The 20,310-nt window shown below is 38.3% G+C and overlaps 2 protein-coding genes across 4 annotated transcripts in view; both read left to right on the top strand.

Annotated features, from left to right (window-relative positions):
• LOC124149736 (acyl-CoA:lysophosphatidylglycerol acyltransferase 1-like) overlaps positions 1-10,961 on the top strand; it is a 78,161-nt gene extending 67,200 nt beyond the window's left edge. Inside the window, exon 6 of the mRNA XM_046521491.2 lies at positions 8,429-10,961. Within this exon, the coding sequence (XP_046377447.1) occupies positions 8,429-8,511 (83 nt within the window). The 3' untranslated portion in view covers positions 8,512-10,961. The remainder of the gene's footprint in view (positions 1-8,428) is intronic.
• Positions 10,962-13,901: 2,940 nt separating this feature from the next.
• LOC124149734 (diaminopimelate decarboxylase 1, chloroplastic-like) overlaps positions 13,902-20,310 on the top strand; it is a 174,320-nt gene continuing 167,911 nt past the window's right edge. Inside the window, exons 1-2 of one of the 3 annotated variants that reach the window (XR_006863147.2) lie at positions 13,902-14,556; positions 18,889-19,052. Coding sequence is in view for 2 of the 3 variants with exons in the window: in XM_046521487.2 (XP_046377443.1) it covers positions 14,059-14,556; positions 18,889-19,052 (662 nt within the window). In the remaining variant the exon portion in view is untranslated. The remainder of the gene's footprint in view (positions 14,557-18,888; positions 19,053-20,310) is intronic. The other 2 variants (XM_046521487.2, XM_046521485.2) reach the window with 2 other exon arrangements.

A 20,310-nucleotide genomic window follows, 5' to 3' on the forward strand; every position in this document is an offset into this window, starting at 1 on the left:
TATGTAAAACATTGGACAATACATTTTCAGATTACCAGATTAAATGTCTGAATTTATTAGCATGATATTGTTATACATATTTACGCTCCCCCAAAAGTAGGTGAAAAAATAACAGAGGATTACAGAAATACAAAGAAATATAAAATGCTGATAATGGATGGATAACATAAAGGAAGTACTATGTGAGACATTACAATCAACAGAATATGTTGGTGGTGTATTGTAAGGATGCAAACAGCTAAGAAAGAAAACGGGTGGCTAGTAAATTAATGTTTGAGGGTCATGCCCCCATGATTTGCTCAAACATTTGTTTATGTGGCTTGGCATGGTCCGAATCAATCTCCCAATGACAATTTTAGAGTCTAGTCCACTCCACATGCAGCACCTTGCCCAGTTTGGCTAATGTAGTTGGACATGCTCTAGGGGCATTGTTGAGCATGAGCATTATGACCTCGAAAGACAAAACATGGACCAGCAAACAACACAACAATAGGTATGTTATCTTCAAAGTAATGTCCAGTGACCCTTTAATGAACAAAATGCAGTGGTGTTCTGCCCCATGTCATTACAGATACACCCCCAAATTTTGTCATGTTGCCTTATGATGACATTCGTAAGGATGCCTCCATAAAGTACAGAGAGAACTTGACTTATCTGAAAACATAACACAAGACCATCAGAGATTCCCCCAGTTTCTACACTCCAAAACCCATTGGTGTCTGGCTAGCATGTGTTTATTTGTTATAGCCGATGTGCAGCATTATATAGATACCTTGTCATGGCTGAACTGGTGTAGCATCATGCCCAAACCTTGCTGCCTTCTGTCCTGGTGTATCATTATACTCAATCTATGACCTGGCTATCCTGGTATATCATTTTAGCCAAACCTTGGCCTGGCTACCTTCTGTCCTGGTTACCTTCTGTCCTGGTGTATCATTATACTCAATCTATGTGACCTGGCTATCCTGGAATATCATTTTAGCCAAACCATGGCCTGGCTACCTTCTGTCCTGGTGTATCATTATAATCAAGCTATGACCTGGCTGTCCTGGTATATCATTTTAGCCAAACCATGGCCTGGCTGCCTTCTGTCCTGGTGTATACTCAAGCTATGACCTGGCTGTCCTGGTATATCATTTTAGCCAAACCATGGCCTGGCTACCTTCTGTCCTGGTGTATCATTATACTCAAGCTATGACCTGGCCATCCTGGTATATCATTTTAGCCAAACCATGGCCTGGCTGCCCTGATGTTTAATGACACCCGAACCATGGCCTTGGCTACCTTGTTGTATCATACAAGAATGATCTTTTAGGTGCCCTGGTGTATCATCATACTTTAGCCACTGTCCTAGTGTAGCATCATACCCAAACACAGCTGTGTTCTTGTGTAACATCCATCATATCCTAACAATGGCCTGACTGTCCTGGTGTAGCATCATAACCTGACAACAGCCGTGTTGGTTGTTCTGTTCCGAAAAACATTGCTTGGTCAACAGGTGTAGCATCATACGCAAATCATGACTTGTACAACAAAGTACACACATTTTTTTATAACAACTGCTTTATTTTATGTGTAATGGAGACGTTTTGGTATAGATCTGTAGACACCGAAACGTCACCATTACAGTAAAATAAAAATGTTGTTATCCATAAATTGTGTCTACTGCGTTATCCATGAACTTCTGAGAGATGCCTATCAAACAATTCATGACTTGTCTGTCCACGTATAGTCATACCCAAGCCATACACATGAAGATCCGGGGTAGAATAGATCTTCAGCAACCCATGCTTGCCGTAAAAGGCGACTAACGGGATCGGTTGGTCAGACTCGCTGACTTGGTTGATGCATGTCATCGTATCCCAATTGCGTGGATTGTTGGGTCCAGACTCGATTATTTACAGACCGCCGTCATATAGCTGGGATACTGCTGAGTACGGTGTTAAACAACAAACAAACAAACCTACCCAAGCCACATCTGGGCTGGTAGTTGCGGTGCAACATAATACCAAAATCACTAAAGTTGTCCCAGAACATTCTTATATAATAGAACAACATACTGAGATAAAGAACATGGATGGAAAGGTATTTTTGTTACGTCGAAGGTAATTTATTCATTTCATGTCTGAGTCAGAACTACATCTTGAATGTCTTCAGTTTCGTCTAATGTAAAACAATACTGGAAAATCTGAAAATTATACTGATCTGAAAAATGACAAAACCTGTAGTTTGCATGTACCCGAGGAAAGTGTGTCCACAGGGCTATCACAAAGTTTCTACCCTCGCCACATGAAGCCCACTCTTCTTGGGTCTATTGTGACGCCACCTCGCGTAGATCACGAGTTGTACCCCTTGTAATTCAAACACTATTTCCAATCAGATGTTTTGGCCATGTTTTCGTTTTGGATTGGACTATCGATATCTGCTATTGTCCAAACATACTTAGCACAGGAAAGTGGGCTTGATGTATTTATTGCATGGACTGATACACTTTAAAGAACAGTTGATGGAATTTTGATTTAGTGATGATTTCCAGACATAAAATAATGTTGGTTGGTTTGTTGCCTAACGCCGCACTCAGCAATATTCCAGCTATATGACGGCCATAAAATAATGAATAGCTTAATTCACATTATATTAAGCAGTATATTTACACTCACACCCCAAAATAAATAAAAAATAAATAAATTAAATTAAATTAAAAAATTCATTGTGAACATGTTGAATTCCTGACTTCTGTGGCCTCTTTTGTCACACATTCTTGTGTTTTGCCCAGCTTTTTCAGAACATTTATCATTTGAAGTGTAACTACTCGTTGAAAATTATTTGTAGTTTCTTTTAGATCGAATCTGCTATTCTATACAACTCACTGGACAGGATGGACTTGTCCCTACTGCCCGCGACGATAAAATCCTGCCTTGTGGAGAGACTGGTTGTATTTATTGACAACTCCTAACACAGTATATGAATGAAAACCTAAGGAATTAGGATTTTTATCCAACATCAAACTTTTCAATTGGTCCCTAAATGCAGGCAACTCTTTGGGTGAATTTGGACTTCAATTTACAATTGAATGTGTTTTGTTTCAGTTTTTCCAGACAGATAAAGTGTTTAATCTAAAGTTCACCATGGTATCGTCAGTGAATGAATGCAGTTTTATGCCATGGGCAGTATTATTCCAGCTATATCACAGTTGCCTGTAAATAATTAGTCTCAGCCTGGCAAACCAGTGACTGATATTATGAGCCAAGATCCCTCAGGATACGCAATATACCCTGGTTTGACCATGCGATCTATTTTGGTAGCTGCTTACAAGTAGTGTTTTTTTTACAGGGGACCACAACTACTGAATCTCAACGATGGGTTATCATATATGACATGTTTTCGCTACGGGTACTCTCAAAATTACCTTTTTAGAATCTTCAAACACACAATACAATCAGCCAAACACCATTGTCGTTCACATATATAGAAATGTGTTGCAGAAAGTGGACTTGGCAGCTCAGAATGTAAATTCCACAACTTTTGACTGCCAAGACTCCTCATAGGGCTACCAAGCTGTTGGTTATATACTCACCGCCAAAAGAAACATGAACCATATAGTTTGTTTGTTGTTTAACCCTGAACTCAATATTCTAGCCATATGACAGCGGTCTGTAAATAATCGAGTCTGGTCCAGACAATCCAGTGATTGTTATCATGAGTATTGATCTACGCAATTGGGATATGAGAAACATAGAGAAGAATGTACCTTAAGAAGAGATGTTTCCAATGTGTACCACTTAATGACAAAACTAACAATCAGTCAAGTGTTACCACAGTGTCTTTATGTATTCTTATCATGATATAATGCACATGATTTCCAAACTAATCCTGCACGAGTCAAATCGAGTCATGGATCTTTGTCGTCACATGTGATGCGTTGAAGGTCGGTTCACACAACATTCCAGTATGTTCGTTTGTGCATATAACCAAGCTAATATCTCTACATGAAAAGTTTGTAGACTGATAAGAACAAAACTATTATGTAAGCATCACTACAATAATTGTTTGTTCAAAGAACTTGGTATAAGTGGCATATCAAATAATGCCACATAAGGCCAGTATGTTAACTGATGAAGAAACTACACATCAGTACTATCGATTGTTGACTTGACTCTAAAACCCGAAGACATGACAATTCTCTTTTGTACTTGATTCCAAACCTTCATAGGAGGACATGACAATGCTGTATCATCAGGTACCGGAATGATTCACAGGGGTAACAGTGACACCCTATGGAACATTAATCTAAATGTACCTGTCAGATCGATGAAAGGCATTTTAATGTTTTTCGAAGACCCTTCGCTTGCTGGTACAGCATGGTCCAGAGATTCTGATGTATTCTACAACCCACATATTACCAAAGTACTAAAAGTACTCACGGAAATGAAAAAAACCTGTTTTTTCGACCTCAGATCTTAAATAAATGCAGTTAATATACAAAATATGTAAATATTCAAACAACTCAATTAGTACTAATTGGGCCTTGGCACAAATACAGCGTATCAAAGGTTTTTATGCCTTTTTACAAGTAAAAGTGTGTAAAAATGTGAATAAAACAGACTATTGTGAAACAGGGCATAACCAGGTGTAAGTAGATCAAGGTGAATGTCCATGACCTATGACACCTTGACGACAGGTGAGAACAGGTGCATAATGCCTATAGTCTGTTTCTGCTATGTCAATTTGGACTTAGGTTTATTTTTGAATGTTGAAAGTGACGACAAATTACCTCCTGTAAAGTACATTTTGTATTGTTCACTGAGATCAACTAGCAAATCCAAACTAGTACTTTTTGAGTTGTTTTGTTATTTCGTATTTACAGCGACGTAACACTTTGTGTCGATTTTTAAATTGAGAAAAAACAGGTTTTTTCCATTTACTTGTTAGTAGATAGTGACTATTGAGGGTGTGTCCAAATGATTATACAGTGAAGGCATGAAAGCATATCAACAATGGCATGGAATGAAGAAAAAAGATGCCCCCAGATATAAAACGTCAACCAGAGGCTTTCTATGGACCTGACTCTTGCATACAGATTCATAACCAGTACGAGCCATGGCCCGACATGCAAACAGTACATGATGATGGCAGTGAGCCATCAATGGTTTAGCCATACATCTATTAAACTTAGTTTTATGTGATTATGGACACACAACTGAACATAGATAAATGGAAGATTTGTAGTCGCAATCTGTTTTATATTTCACAACAAGAACTGCATTGTGCCATAACATATGGAAAAAGAAGTGATAAAACTTTTACCCTAGATATTTTGGCCCCCATTCCACAAAGCGATCGTAGCGCTACCACTGTCGTCAGGATGTTAAAGTATGGGAGGTACGATCACGTTAGCGCTACTGTCGCTTTGTGAAACAGGGCCCATGTCACTATTGGGATGGAATGTTTCAAACTCATTGTGGTTCTATACCAAACTATAATTGATAATTGGGGCGGTCGGGTAGCCAGGTGGTTAAAGCGTTCGCTCGTCACGCCGAAGACCCGGGTTCGATTCCCGACATGGGTACAATGTGTGAAGCCCATTTCTGTTGTCCCCCGCCGTGATATTGCTGGAATATTGCTAAAAGCGGCGTAAAACCATACTCACTCACTCACTATAATTGATAATTACACATACTTTTCTAGAGGTTGGGTGATGAAGGATCCATAGGTATACAAAGTCGACGTAGGTGAGTACTTATATGGTTGGTAATGATTGTGATTATTTCATGATACATTCAAAGGAAAACCACCCATTTTCATTACAGATGAATACTGTGTGAATAAAGCACTAACGAAAAGGAACGATTTCGTATTTAGTGTTCTCAGGTGAACACACATAACATGGTTTGTTAGGTTCTTACACAGAAATATAACACATGAGTCGGTATGATCACGTTGAGCTGATGGAATAAAATACACAAACAATAACAACGAAAACTTTATATGGGATACACAACAAATATGTGAGGACGAATGTGACAGGAAATTTGACATCAGCTACAATAAATGTCTTTTTGAGAAGAAATAGTTTCGTATGATCAAAAGGCAATCGGTTGTCAACAGCTGTCACTACCCATGTAGATCATCCATTTCACGTACATTACAGGAGATTTACATTGCTCATTTGGACTTTGTAAGCCTAACAAACAAAACCAGCAATTGTGAAAGTGGTTTTAATTTTATTTTATCTACATAATCTCCCTGCTTCTCAATACACTTATCATGTCGATAGTTAGGATTTTCAATTCCAGTTAGGAAGAAGTTTTTTTGAAGCCACCCTTAGAAATCCATTCACAGCAGCTTTGAGGTCATCGTTGTCGTTTTTGCGCTTTCCATGAAGGTGTTCTTTCAGTTTATACAGGTCGAAATCACTTGGTGCCAGGTCTGGTGAGTATGGAGGGTGAGGAAGCTCTTAGAAAACACATTGTCGCGCAGCAGCCTTTGCAAGTCGAGAGGTGTGAGCAGAGACATTGTCAAGAAGTAGTAGAACTCCAGCAGTCAGCATTCCTCGACACTTTTCTTTGATAGGATCTCTCAGGGGATGAAGCAAATCGGCATAGCAGGCACCGGCAATCGTCTTTTGACTTTCTAAGTAATCAACAAGGATCACACCCTTTACATCCCAGAATACAGTGGCTATAACTTTCCATGAGCCTGAAGACTTGATTTTCTTTGGTGCCGGAGAATTGGAATAGTGCCATTTTGACTTGGGATCATAGTGGTAGACCCATGTTTCACCTTTTACTAATCTCTTTTTTGATTTGACGAAATCTTCCTCAATTAGCTCTAAACTGTCTCTGGCATTTGTTAGTTCTTTTTGCTCAAGAATAGAATTTTGAAACTTTCTCACCCAACGAGCAGATATCTTATTCAGCTGTAAATGTTAATGAATAATAGTTTAAATGGATCCATGGCTTAGACCTGTGTCTTCCTAAGTGTTCAGCAATGGTAATACATCTATCTGATAGTATATTTCTATCTCCTTGATTGAATCTTCATTGGAGGGACGTCCAGACCTAGAGTCATCGTCAAGTCTTGTTCTCCCAGCCTTAAACATAGCTTCCCAACCTTTAACAGAGGAATAGCTGGGGCACTTATCCCCATACACGTGTGACATGCAGTCATGAATTTCTTGGTGAGTACTTTTCCCTGAAGTAAAAAACTTGATGACTGATTGGTACTCGTTCTTTTCCATTTCTGTGTCTATTTGTTATATCTATCACGTTCAACTGGATGTCACTAATATACAAACGGCCTCAACAGACCAAATATACTTGCAATGAACCACTCAAATAATGTCGAAAGTTCGTCAGGCTTAGAACTTTTTGACCAGCCCTGGTTCGTGTGAGTGGATATTTTTTGTCTGATCATGCCAGCTTGGCAAGACAATGTGCAAGGCTGCATGTGTTGTAAATGTTGTGGACAAGGTTTATGTTTTAATTTACATCCGTACAAGCTATAACAATTCTCTGACGTAGAGTTGAACCTAGGCCCAGTTGGGTTGATCGATCAAGGCAACTGGACCACTACGAATAAGACAGCACTGGTGTCTTCAAACTTATCAGATCGGGCGTTGGTAAACTTAACAGAAAGTTTTATGCAATCAGAAATGAAATTAAAGACGAATTTTCGTAATTGAGTTCAGAAAACACTCCAAAAGAATCTCCAAACTAGAAAATCTTGTTTATAATGAAGAGGTTCACAGTAGGAGGGCCAATCTTACGATTTGTTACATGTAGCTAGAGATTATAGAAGGTAAGAAAGATATAGGCGGGGCTTACCTTTTATATGGTTGATGCATATAAAACTTACAAGATGTCATATGTGACAAGCTAGTGATAAATGACCAAGTTTAATTCTTTGAAAATATTGATGAAATCAGAAAGATCAGTAATAGACAACACAACAATGGCATTGTTGACATTTCTATGCATACGAATTAACAACATATTCTGCTGTTGTGTGTGCAAACATGACAACATCAACGCCCTACCTTAAGAATACAGTACCACAAACGTTTCAAACACGTGACAATACCCTATGATGTAATTTGTAGCATTTTGTTGCCAGCCACAGGGCGAAACATTGCTGTGACGCCAGGGCTCATCGAGTGTGCATAAGCTCCTCCTAGTGATCTATCATCTCTACAAGCAATGTCATTGAGGTGTTGAGAGTTTTGACTATTTGTTTACAATCTCATTAAAATCAGATCTTCTCAGTCATATTGTTTACTAAATATAGTCAGCGGCGGAGCATTTCATAGCAAACACTAGTTTACGAAAGCACTTTTATTTTATATATATTTATTATTTCGTTTTTCTCGTTTTTCAAGTGGCTAAAATGGTTATAAATGGGAACTAATGTACATATATTATTTTTTCAGTTCAACAAGCCCACACGTGCGGTTTTGATGACAGAATCGACGCGGAGATAAAATCACAGCTCATAGCAAGGTTGTCGATATAACAAAGTCAGAGAGAAAGGTTTGAGTAATCCGAACATGACATTGAATGAACTGTTAATATACAGCAGAACAGTTGAATTAACACATGAACATTCAAAACAAGTTCAGGGAAATTCCAGTAGTGCTAGTGCATCAAACACAATACTGTCAAAGAAGAAGTTTCAAAAGAAACCTCAACAATCAAAGCCTGCTGCATCACAAAAGATACCTAAAAAACAGAACACATGTTTAATTGTTGTAGAAAATGGCCCCATACTGGTGGTCTAAGGTACTATCCAGCTTTTGGCAGAACGTGGAAAATGTGGCAAAAACAATCATTTCCCTTATATGTGTAAAAGCAGTAGTGAAGATCGTGCACCACATCGTGGACACTCAAAGTCTGTGTGCATGGTGATTAACGAGTCTGAAGATGGTGGCTTTGTTTTCTTATCACAACATGAAAACAAATGTCCAAAATTCGAGATGAAAGTAGATGGACAATCAATCGTCATGCTTGCTGCGTCAATCAACACAATATCAGAAACTGTGTACAATACGCTGATTCCAAAGCCTCAGTTAGATTCATGCATAACAAAAGTGTTCCATATGGAAAAGAAGAACCTGTGACTGTAGGCAGACTTAGAGCTACCATAGAATCTAAAACTGCATCAGCTGAAGCGATCATTTGTGTTGTTCCAGATGTAAAAGAATATTCTTGTGTATGGAAAAGATGAACAGTCGCATGATGAAAATCTTCATGCATTGTTTAAAAGGCTCCGTGGAAGAGGACTGACTTTAAACCGTGAGAAATATTTTCAATGAGAACTCCATTGAATTCTTTGGGCATGTATTCAGTGGGAGTGGCATGAAACCATCACAGGCAAAACTGTCTGCAATCATAAACATGCCACCACCTACAAATGTGTCAAAGGTGAAAAGTTTGTTGGGTATGATGAACTTTTGTGGTTCTCGTCTTATTCCACATTATGCAACACTCACATATTAGCTCCTCTGTAAACTTACTTGTAAATAGACCCAATGGCAATGGACAGACAAACAGCAAAATGCCTTGAACACACTGAAAGAAGAACTGTGTAAAGCAACAACATTGAGTTATTTTAATCCTCAAGATCAATCAAAACTGTATGTTGATGCCAGCCCTGTCGGGTTATGTGCAGTTCTAACACAAAAAGCTGATGGAATTCTTAAACACACAAGATCGTCCTCACGAGAAGTTTTAAATGATTTGTATCGGAACTTTTCACTTTGAGTGATCTGGTCGTGCAGTCGTGTATGTTTATTCATGAACAAACATCTCCCGAAACCGTGCCGAAACAATAACGCTCCAAAGGGGACACTGATAGCACAGCCGGAGCATCCAACGTAAGTCCAGATATATATCCAGATAATTAAAACTGACTTCATTTCACCACGCTTATCCTTTTATGTTAAATCAAATTGAAAGTCGAGAAAGTTGTTGGGTGCGTCATGCTCATGTGTACCCTCGCGATTATATAATGCCTGTAGTAGCTCTGTGCATAACTAATACGCAAAGCGAGGTTGGTGCGTGTGACAATCTTGTTTGGCTTTATAAAGTGCATGTAAATGTCTCTCGCTTTCATGAGACTGCTTCAGTTCAGCATAGTTGCAAATAGAATGACGTCTCGCGCTTTTTTTATGAATAAAAAAAGAAGTTCCGGAGTGACAGAGGTCACGGTTATACACACACTCCGGCGCAGACAGTTAATCTGCATATCTAATGTTCGGCCGTTACAGAAACTGTTTCTCAGATACTCAACGTATTATATTTTGATACACAGGATGACAAAGCATTTATGTAATCAAATCTATCGTCGTGAGAAATCTTAAAATATACCAATACCGTTCATATCCTTCGGCTCCTATTGTTATACAATTATATCATTGTTTATAATACTTGGGTTGAGGTTATTGTTATTACGTATATATCGTTATTGTATATGTATATATACATTTAGTAAATAGCGCGTCCTACTTCAGACGTAATAAGCCAAGCGTATTTATATTTATTTTACTTACAAATGCAGTCATAAATCGTGATGTAATGTCCTTTCTTGATATGTAAGTGTGGTTAGTTCAAATTATAGCTATATCCCCTACCTTGCCAGCTTTCCCCCTCAAGTATTATAACCGTTGCTTATTCGATTGTTCAATCATTATTCTATATGTTCCATGTATTATTATCATTCTATATGCCTTGTATTGTTGTTCTATCTCTTGTATTGTGTATTGTAAACACAACACAACTGACAGCGAACTGCTTGATTGTAATCGTTCCTCTTCTTATTAAGGTTCCCAAACACGGCCCAGTAGCTTGATTGTAACAACCCAAATCGTTTGATAAAGGATGAGATCGCAAAGTGTAGGGATTTTTGTCCTCTAAATATGTTTCGCACAGCAGTTACAGATGGTGGTTGTAACAATTTTCTGTTTGAAATAAATTCACTACAGCAGAACAGTAATGAGAAGATGCATATCTCATAGATGTGGCTTATCTATTTTGAGGATTTACTAAACCTGGCTCGTTGTGATAGGAATGATGGGTTTGATGAAAGTCTTAATGCTTCTATGACACATCGTGATGATAAATGTACTTCTTGTAACAGCATGGATAGTCAGTCTACCAGAATCTGTTACCAAAGATGTGAGATGGAGAAAATCATGTTATGATATATACTCAACAACAAAAGTTCCTGTGACACCAATATTTTAGTGTATTTTTCAAACAAGTAAAGTTTGGTTTTCAATATTGTAGTACATGTATGGAATCAAGTCACATAAACTGCTACAGAAAAGCATGCAAAGTTGACTTTTATGCAAGCGCCATGCATTTCACTACCCAAGAATGGGTATAAAAACATGTGCGTTAACGGGATTCCATATGCATTGTTTAGCATCGTGCTGGCAACAACCACTCAGAAAAACAACAAAATTACGCAATTATTCAACATTACGAAATGCCAAGCCTGTCCAAAAATGAGCGTCTGCGAGCCATTGGTATGCTCGAAGCAGGGTTGAGTCAACGTGATGTTGCAAGACAATTTAACGTCCACAGAAACACCATTTGGTGTTTATGGCAACGTTGGCAACAGACGAATGCAGTCAGAGACCATCCTCGGAGTGGCAGGCCACGCGTAACAAATAATCGACAAGACAACTTGATTCGAACAACCTACAAAATCGATTCCAGCCAGCAACAGTGACTGCAAGAAGCATCCATCTTCACAAACCGTACGTCGTCGCCTCAGATGTGCAGGGATTGTCGCCAGAAGACCCACCAGACGTCCCATTTTGACAGGAAACCACCGTCAAGCACGTCAACAGTGGTGCAGACATCGTGAACGCTGGACGGCCATGCACTGGGACAAGTTCTATTCACTAACGAGTCTAATTTTCACCTCAGCCACAGCTATGGACGGATTCGAGTGTACCGACGTCGAGGTGAACGTTACGTCAATCATTGTGTCATGGAAGAAAATCGGTTCGGGGGCGGCAGCGTTATGGTATGGGGTGGGATTACAGCAAGACAGAAGACCCATTTGATAGTGGTAGAGGACGAGATCATCGGCCCTGTTGTTCTACTGTTTTTGCGTCGTCATGGCCCAGGCATTACCTTTCAACATGACAACGCCCGGGTTCATATTGCTCGACTTGTTCAGGATTCTCTTCAACAAAACAACGTGAATGTCATCCCCTGGCCGCCTCGCTCCTCTGATCTCGCACCAATCGAGCACATATGGGATGAGATGGATCGGCGCCTTAGACGTCAACCACGTGTTCTACAGACAGTCCAGGAACTTCGAAACATGCTCCAGCAGATATGGACAGATATCCCACAGGACTTTGTGCGACGCCTGGTCCATTCCATGAGACGAAGATGTGTTGCTTGCATCGCAACCAGAGGTGGACACACACGCTATTGATTTGTAAATTGACATTTTGGCATGTTCATGGTTTTTTTATGAATTCACGCATTTTCTGAAGTCAGTATGGCAAATCAAACCATTTGAACACTTACAGGAGTCTTTTATCTGTTGCAAACCGAAATTGTTTCAGATTTGGTAAAAAACATAACTTTGCATTAAATCTTATTCAATGTCACAGGAACGTTTGTTGTTCAGTATATGTTGAAATCATATGATGAAAAAGCAGCCACAACTGAGAAGTGCATGGTTGTTTTGCTGCTATTAGAAATGGGATTTTCATGTTTGGATCGCACAAGATTGCGGCAGTACAACAAATTTTGGTATAGTATAACCAGTGTAACCAATGTGGAAGTCTCGGTGGCTGAGTGGGTTAGATCGCTGACTTTGTGTGCTGGCTATTCCCGGATGGGACTCAACCCCAAAAAGTACTAGATCTGTACTTTACTAAGAAAGTGTTATCCCAAATATAACATTTGTTACAATTTTATACAGCGTTTTGAGCAAAGACATAGAGATTCAGAAATGTCATACCCGACATTGTTTCTTCATCATTTCTAAATCGTTATTTTACATCATAAGTGTGTACTAGAGAAAAACATTTTGGAGTTATGCCCGAATAAAGATCTTATCCCCATGTTATGTACATTCCGATGTTACAGGCTGAGTATTGAACAGTTTGGTTATAACCAAAAGTTAAAAAATGATTTACGTAAGTGCAACGAATGTAATCATGGTGCAATTGAAGATGAATACCATTTCCTTTTAGAAGTGGTCCCCAAACGTAAATGCTAGTTGTAAGAGGCGACAAACTGGATCAGATGATCATGCCTCGGTGACTTGGTTGATGCTGTGTCATAGTACCCCGACAGAGTGGATCGCTTCTCATTGTACTATCTGGTCAAGAATCCTTTAATACGCACGCACACACATGTATGAGGCTCGTAGCATTTCCACAGCTGGCTCGTCATTTCCATAGCTTCAATATGTGGAGTTGTTTGCTCACATTATTACCATACCTCTTCGTGAACTCATATTCTTATCTAGGTCATTTACGATGTATCCCACACCTATTGCTACTGTTTACTATCCACAGAATGTGTTCATAGGAAAGGTCCAATCTGGCGATTTTTCTCAAAGTACTTACTATGTGAGCACATGCCTGTGTGACGTAACACGTCTGGATAAAGCATGTTTTAACCAGGCACAAGTCAGCATTTGTCTTCCTGCTACTGGAACTTAATACATGTTGAAGAAGTTCTGGTCGTTTCAGTCCACAATACCCGTGGTCACCAAACGAATAATGTTCCGACGAAATGGCTGTTGACCTATTTTACTATCATTGTCACATGTCATAACCTGAGCGATTATCAAATTACATTTTACTATTTCCGATAAAAGAGACAAATTGTTTCCAAATGGGACATAAATATGATGTTATAATTAACACATGTATGCCCATTCGCCCACGAATGAGGATCGTGATCGTGGTTTATTTCCGTATCTTGTCGTTGACATCTAATGTCGCATTGTTGACTGACCTACTTGATATCAGATATCACATGATAAGAATATCGCAACCGCGCCCTTGCCTTACCCTGTCGAAATATGGAGAAACGGGGATTTACCTTTAGGAATGGGTTTCTATATTGTGAGGATGTTAGAGTGAAAGACATACAGACCGATTTATCAACAAACGGTATCGTTCCATCTTCGCCATGCTTCGTCTACAGCAAAGAAAAGATCGTGTCAAATATCAGCGCGTACCAGACTGCGTTGAAAATGCTGAACATTTCAACCTTGCTCAACTTTTCTATGAAAGCCAATCATACACCGGCTATACTTCAGATTGTTCGATCCATGGGATGCTCAGTCACACTAGTTAGTGGAATGGAATTGAAAATGGCTCTCAAGCTTGGTTTTGATCCACGACTGACTGTTTTCAACGGCAATGGGAAACAGGACTGGGAAAGACTCCTGGCAATAGAAGAAGGCTGCCTCATCAACGTTGACAGTCCGTTTGATTTGATGCAGACGATGCGTATGTGTCAAAAACTGAGAAAAAACTCGAATGTGCTGCTTCGCATTAACCCGGATATTGATCCCGTAAGTTCTATCTTTTTATTTGATTAAAAACCTTACTTTCAAAATCAACCGAGGTGGCTGAATCCAAGGTTCTAGTAGAGTGCTTGTGGCATGAAGCACCAATTACTGTCAACATCTATGACTGGTTACTAATTGTTAGTGAGTTGCTCATGTTTGGTCAAGGTCCGTAGGGTTTTACTGAATGGCCTAAAATGACTTGTAAACACCACTGCAAATTTAAGATCGGTCTAAATTTGCTCATAAAAATTAAACATATAATGCATATTAAATACAGCTTTGAATAACAAAAGAACTTATTCTGCTTATTGTAAGAAAGCACCAACCCAAAATACTCATTGATAACACACCACTAACTACATTGATAGTTTTGCAACTGGTGTTCATAAAAGGTATTTGATTAAAATTAAAGAATGAAACTGGATAAAGAATAAACTTTGCTATGTTCATCATTTCGATAAGATTCATCCATTCTATACACAGTACACAGGAATGTCTGGATTAGGTTGATCCACGACAACATAGGTGTCATTTTCCCACCTGTCTGCCAGTTTATCCTCATGCAATCTGCTGCTGACTTCCTCACCAGTACCTATAGCAACATCCACGGTCAGGCGAGGATGTCATCCAAACATGAGGAGAAGCGACTTTGTCCTGGTTACTCATGTCGTACCGAGTTGTACACAAGTGGTGCAACGTAGGACTTACAGTTAGTCTTCTTGGATGGCTGTAGAGACCCAATTAAAGTGCGGTTGAATATGTCAGTCATTCCATATTCCTTGTGGGTGATATGGTGTTGTCCTTCTCTTGTCAATTCCAGCCAATTTGCATGGTTCCTTGATAAGGTTGCTTCGAAGTTGCCAGTCCAGTCTAAGGGGAAAGCCATAGTGAACAATACAATTGTTAAGGACTTCTGCAGTGGTTTTGGCAGTCTGGCTCCTGGTTGGAAATGCTTGGGCATATCTTGTAAAATGATCAGTGAGTACAAGAATGTGCTGGTATCCTCCTATAGACATTTCAAGGGAAAGAAAGTCAATGCAAACAAGGTCCAAGGCTGGCTTGTGGCAATAGATGTTACGTTGTTTTGTGTAGGTTTTCTTCTGATCACAAGTCTGAATCCACTGATCCACGTCCTTTGCCATTCCTGGCCAGTAGAACCTGTCTCCGTAGAATGTCAAATCCATTATTATCGTTTAGCTTGTAGCAATAAAATATTTCAATCCACTTAATAAAGATTTGCATACAGAACATGCACTCTTAAAACAATGTGTTGTTTATATGCAGATATCCAAGCTTAACTAAAGCTAATTTGTGATTATTTATATCAATGAAATTGAATCAGTTAATATGCAATTGATAATAAGTTTATAACAATACCTTTGTCAAAAGCAAAAGAACAGAAAATATCCAGATAATTTTCACATAAATAATTTCTCAAGTCACTAACTAGTGTCCACTAAACACAATCTACGTTTGCCAACAAAAGGATCGTAGTGAATATGTATTTATATCATTCGGTTGCACAAAAGACAGGTGAAGAGTGTTGACGGAATTAATCAAACTAAGTTTTAGTTGTTTGTTATTTTTTTAATGTTTTAAAAAATATAAATTTTAAGATTATAGAGGTTTATATACTCTGCAAAAAAAAGAAACTCAAAAGTGATTTTAGATGTGTATTTTATATATCCTATAAATAACCAACAGATGGTAATTGATTGTTCAAAATTGGCACACATCGTTGTCATTGTTACATATGGCACACATGGAACAGTAGATTTTCAAGGTGAAGGTCATCTTTTCTCAATATCTTATATGGCCACCACTAGAGTCCAAACCTGACTGGCAACGTCGTCCCATGGAAGCAATCAGATCCCGAATTTTGCCTGTGGAATGTTCACCCACTCTGCCTGCAGTGCTTGTGCCAATTGTTAGAGGTTCTGTTATTGTTGCTTGCTTGCTTTCTAGTGCATCCGATAAAAGTTAGATTGGGTTTAAAGCAGGAGAACTGGTGGGCCATGGCAGGACCAGGATGTTGTGATTCCTGGAAAAGGCTGTTGTCACTCTTGCCGTGTGAAGTCAGGCATTGTCTTTTGTGACCAGTGATGCAGGTCCGTCAAAATGACACTCCTAACTGGTTGTCTAACGTGAATACCTTCAGCGCTAATGGTTGCTCACTGTCTGGGGTGATATCCTACGCAATCATCGTATTGCTGTAGTTGTAAGGTGGCCATGGTGGTGTTTTCACATGAGTGTTGCAGCCGTATAAATCTGTCCTGTGCTCTGGTAGTGATACATAGTCGACCGGATCTGGGAAGGTCACGTGTTGTCACGTGGTTGTGTTTTAGTGATTTTTCCGTCTTTTCACCTCATTTTTGCAGTACCTCATTCAATCCACACAAATCAGTCCCTATCCATGCAGAAATAACCAATTCATTTTTGGTATTAATTTTGTATAAATGTTGGCAACACTCACGATTTTACTACTTATACGTTTCTGTTTTTGCATAGTATGCAATGTTGGCACAATATTGGCACAATATCAGCATGCCGACTATGACATGCCAGCATTCAACCATCAGCCCAATACCAGTGTGTTTGCTGGGTTTATGTAGTATAGACTTCGGTATAGCTCCCAGAGCACTAATAATTACAGGTTACAAAAATGTTTCTATTTTCAATTTCTCCCCTAATCTGGCTCTCAGTTAATTTTCTTTGATCTATGATTTCTAGATTCATACTGTTCGAAAGTTACTTTGTCAGAATCCTCAAGCTTGAACCCATTCTCATCACAATCATATATATAGAGTCTATCTGCGTCTTCATCGGGAAGTAAATCTTCCCAAGCGGCAAGGTTAAAAGAGTGAGTAACCTGTTGTAACTCAGTGCGATCTCCTGATATTCTCTATTGTAAAGTAGAACGCTGACGCATATATATATATATCTGGAGATCTGCAGAAATTTTGTACATATTTTAAGTTGTCCAGGATATCACAAGATTCTACTTGCCCTATCTTGATATGATCCATCAGCAATCTGAGATTATAGTTTCAAATTTCTATGGATATTTTAGAAAGATTTGGCCTTTACTTTCCCTTTACTTTATAAGCATCATAGACTTTAGGAATTTACAAACTTGTTTAGGTTAATTTGTCTTATTTACCTGAATGTGGGAATAGCAGGTATGTTTAAAGTAGTGAAACATAAGTATCAATACTAAAAATTATATTTTTGTTGATAAAGGGTACATTTTGTTGGAATGAATTCTTATTGAGCCTGTGTCATATTAGGAATTTAGAATCACGGTGTGTCTGTTCAATATCAGAAAAGTTTTGGAATCCTGTTTACAAATTAGTGAAGCAGATGTTTGTATTTGTTGTTTTATGGAATGTTGGTATAGCAGATATTTAAAAAAGTACATTTCAGTTTAAGCTACAATTAACAAAATAAATGACACAAATATATATATCCATAAAAATGACTAAATGCCCTGGTGAAATATTCATCCATATTGTTATGTTAGTGGCTGCTTTGAAGATAAAATTAAATCCCCAGCATATACACTTTGTTTCACGTGTTCCTTTTCGTTTGTGTAAAAGTTTGTTTAAGATCAATCAGTCATCATTTGTGAATAGCACAACACCCCTAGCTATGATAGTACACAAACAAATAAACTCTACTGACTTGCAATAGTCAAACAACAACATTTAGGACTTATTTTAAGTTAAATTATATGTAAATGATATCTGTTCATTTTGTGACAACAAAGGTTTTTTTTCAAGGCACCAAATGTGGTACCCTGGTTGTGTTTTGTGTAAATAATGGTGAGTTGTCACATGAGACACTGCTGATCAACTCATACACAATATTGAATTGAATTCAGTATTTAAACAGATGAAATGGATTACCTTAAAACCAGAAATACACTGAACATTTTATGACCAGAATGATGTTATAACAGGACGGGAGTAATTCACTACAGATTTATTGGTAATGATATCGCTTAGGGTAAAAAATGAAAACTCATTATTGCAAATATACTACAAACATCTTTAAGATATTTGTACTATTTGGAAAATAGTGTACATTATATGAAGGAAAAACATGATACTTAACTCAGGACATCTAGGTTGAAATGAGGAGAGCTGTGTGTTTGTAAACACACGATGATATATGATGATAATGATAATTTAAGCCTTGTTTTGATAGTGAGTGATAGATGGTTACGTTCAACTTCTGTTACAGTGTATATGTTTACACAGTTGTGCATTGTCAAGAAAACAGATAAAACTTTCATTCAGTGTAACAGATAAAACTTACAGTGTTATCTTTTTACAGCAAGTGCACCCATTCATCAGTACTGGTCTAGCAAACTCCAAGTTTGGAATAAACACTGAAGATCTTGAAGAATGTGTCACTCTCCTCGAAAAGTGCAGTCAGATCACACTGGTTGGTCTTCACTGTCATCTGGGATCAACCATACACAATGTTTCAGTTTTCAGGTGAGAGAGCTCTATAGGTTTGGTGACCTCATATCAATTTACATGGGGTTGTCAAAGAGATGTTGCAAATTTATATGCAGCAATATGATGTTGCATTAAACAGTATATAAGAGATATGTGACTATAAAGCCCAAAGTGATTCATGTTGGTGACATTTAATACTTTTGTGAAACATGAACATCTGTTTGATGAATGGTCTGATTCGTGACATATGCAAATATGTGGTGAACTTTAATAGAGCTACAGTTAGGTTTGTATCCGATTCCCACTTGTGACATCTTCAAAGCATATACGTAGCCTTCTCAGCTCACGTAAATCTCCATAATGTGACAACTATGATGTTACTTCCAGTTCTGATGAAGTTACTTCTGGTCTTGACTCCATTCACGTGATCTCTGATTGTAATCATATGCTGTTAACCTAGCCGACCAGAAAACAGTTTTCTTTAGCTCTGCAGCACTAGTTTCAAACTGTCAACTTCAATTCTAGATTGATCTTTGACAAATATTTTGACAAAGTTCTTGATTCAAAAATTGAAAACTGAACAAAAGAAAATTGAGGGCCGCTTATATTAGTAACATTGGCATCTATAAACTTTATAAGTTCTTACTTCTTCGTCTAAGTGGATTCAGTTGAAATGGTTTGTGGATGTTTGGTACTGAAAGAGGGTTCAAATTTGTTCAAGGCATCAGAATTGGAATTTAATATGGCTGCCAGGTAGCTATTTTTGTTTCATGAAATATGAATTCAAAAATCCTCTTCTCAAAACCTTAAAGGGCCAGAAGTCTGAAACTTAGTGTGTAAAATGGGTTCTATATGATGTACCAAATTTGTTTAAGGCATAGAAAATTAGATAAGGCTGGAAAATACTAAATATTTGTGAGTCACCCGTCATGAACATCTTCTCCACAGAAACCACGGAAGCAGTGATGCTTCACATGCTTGTTCCCACCAATGATGAGACCCCTATTTGTTCCAAGAGGTTCAAATCGGATTTTAAACATGGCCCGCCATATTGAAATAGCTATGTATGACCATTACACAGTCATTTTTTGTTCAAAAGGCATTAGAATTTGTACCATGTGTTATTACTAGTGGGGCTCGACATATTTTAAATTTTGTCTTTGATCTGATTCTTGCAAAATTGTAGAAAACAAAAAAGTATATTGGATGAGATGACTAGAATGCAGAAAGCAAGACTATTCACCTGGACACACCCTGTAGAGAACAGTCATGGTGATGGATTCAAGGTGGCTCA

The sequence above is a fragment of the Haliotis rufescens genome, unplaced genomic scaffold (genome assembly GCF_023055435.1).
Source record: "Haliotis rufescens isolate VD_foot unplaced genomic scaffold, xgHalRufe1.0.p SCAF_3, whole genome shotgun sequence".
In the NCBI taxonomy this organism is placed as follows: Eukaryota; Metazoa; Mollusca; class Gastropoda; order Lepetellida; family Haliotidae; genus Haliotis; species Haliotis rufescens.